At 59.5% G+C, this 2,074-nt stretch overlaps 1 protein-coding gene across 1 annotated transcript in view; it reads left to right on the forward strand.

Annotated features, from left to right (window-relative positions):
- The first annotated feature begins 217 nt into the window (after positions 1-217).
- The window catches only part of NACC1 (nucleus accumbens associated 1, BEN and BTB (POZ) domain containing), a 3,833-nt gene continuing 1,976 nt past the window's right edge, over positions 218-2,074 (forward strand). Inside the window, exons 1-2 of the mRNA XM_006768234.1 lie at positions 218-1,101; positions 1,837-2,065. Of these exons, the coding sequence (XP_006768297.1) occupies positions 319-1,101; positions 1,837-2,065 (1,012 nt within the window). The 5' untranslated portion in view covers positions 218-318. The remainder of the gene's footprint in view (positions 1,102-1,836; positions 2,066-2,074) is intronic.

The following is a 2,074-nucleotide window of genomic DNA, read 5'->3' on the forward strand; positions in this document are numbered from 1 at the left end:
AACACCATGTGGCCACCCTGTCCTGTAGCTGATATGGCCAATTTGACAGTCTCTCCTAAAGGAATGGAAGGAGTGGCTCCTGTGATTCTTTTATTTATTTATTTAATATATTGTTTATTGATTTCAGTGAGGGAGTGGGATAGAAACATCAATGATGAGAGAAAAATCATTGATTGGCTGTCTCCTGCATGCCCCCTAATGAGGATTGAGCCTGGAACCTGGCATGGGACCTCCTGGTTCATAGGTTAATGCACAACCCCTGAGCCACACCAGCCAGGCTACTACAGTTCTTAAGGCCCCAGCAAACCCACCGTCAGGATGCCGCTGAGAACAGGCCTGAGCATGCCACCTGACCCATCTCTGTCTTCCCCTGTCCCCTGCACAGCTGCCACCATGGCCCAGACCCTGCAGATGGAGATCCCGAACTTCGGCAACAGCATTCTGGAGTGCCTGAATGAGCAGCGGCTTCAGGGCCTGTACTGTGATGTGTCAGTGGTGGTCAAAGGCCATGCCTTCAAGGCCCACCGGGCCGTACTGGCTGCTAGCAGCTCCTACTTCCGGGACCTGTTCAACAGCAGCCGGAGCGCTGTGGTAGAGCTGCCGGCGGCTGTGCAGCCCCAGTCCTTCCAGCAAATCCTCAGCTTCTGCTACACGGGCCGGCTGAGCATGAATATGGGGGACCAGTTCTTGCTCATGTACACGGCTGGCTTCCTGCAGATCCAGGAGATCATGGAGAAGGGCACTGAGTTCTTCCTCAAGGTGAGCTCTCCCAGCTGCGACTCCCAGGGCCTACATGCCGAGGAGGCTCCATCTTCCGAGCCCCAGAGCCCTGTGGCTCAGACATCAAGCTGGACGGCCTGCAGCACCCCGTTGCCCCTGGTATCCCGTGTCAAGACAGAGCAGCAGGAGTCGGACTCCGTGCAGTGCACGCCTGTGGCCAAGCGGCTGTGGGACAGCAGCCAGAAGGAGGCCGGGGTTGGCGGCAGCAGTGGTGGCAATGGTAGCCGAAAAATGGCCAGGTTCTCCACATTGGACCTGGCCGCCAACCGGCCACCTCAGCAGGCCTTGGCTGCTGCAGCGGCGGCGGCGGCGGCAGGGGGCGTGCGTGGTGAGGGCCCAGCATGTCCGAGCGGACCAGCCCTGGTACCTCGAGCGCCTATACTAGTGACAGCCCAGGCTCCTATCACAATGAGGAGGACGAGGAGGAGGATGCGGGCGAAGAGGGCACAGATGAGCAATACCGGCAGATCTGCAACATGTACACCATGTATAGCATGATGAATGTTGGCCAAAGTGCTGAGAGCCGTACTGGCTGCTAGCAGCTCCTACTTCCGGGACCTGTTCAACAGCAGCCGGAGCGCTGTGGTAGAGCTGCCGGCGGCTGTTGCAGCCCCATCCTTCCAGCAAATCCTCAGCTTCTGCTACACGGGCCGGCTGAGCATGAATATGGGGGACCAGTTCTTGCTCATGTACACGGCTGGCTTCCTGCAGATCCAGGAGATCATGGAGAAGGGCACTGAGTTCTTCCTCAAGGTGAGCTCTCCCAGCTGCGACTCCCAGGGCCTACATGCCGAGGAGGCTCCATCTTCCGAGCCCCAGAGCCCTGTGGCTCAGACATCAAGCTGGACGGCCTGCAGCACCCCGTTGCCCCTGGTATCCCGTGTCAAGACAGAGCAGCAGGAGTCGGACTCCGTGCAGTGCACGCCTGTGGCCAAGCGGCTGTGGGACAGCAGCCAGAAGGAGGCCGGGGTTGGCGGCAGCAGTGGTGGCAATGGTAGCCGAAAAATGGCCAGGTTCTCCACATTGGACCTGGCCGCCAACCGGCCACCTCAGCAGGCCTTGGCTGCTGCAGCGGCGGCGGCGGCAGCAGGGGGCGTGGTGAGCGGGCCCAGCATGTCCGAGCGGACCAGCCCTGGTACCTCGAGCGCCTATACTAGTGACAGCCCAGGCTCCTATCACAATGAGGAGGACGAGGAGGAGGATGCGGGCGAAGAGGGCACAGACGAGCAATACCGGCAGATCTGCAACATGTACACCATGTATAGCATGATGAATGTTGGCCAAAGTGCTGAGA

The sequence above is a fragment of the Myotis davidii genome, unplaced genomic scaffold (assembly GCF_000327345.1).
Source record: "Myotis davidii unplaced genomic scaffold, ASM32734v1 scaffold543, whole genome shotgun sequence".
Lineage (NCBI taxonomy): Eukaryota > Metazoa > Chordata > Mammalia > Chiroptera > Vespertilionidae > Myotis > Myotis davidii.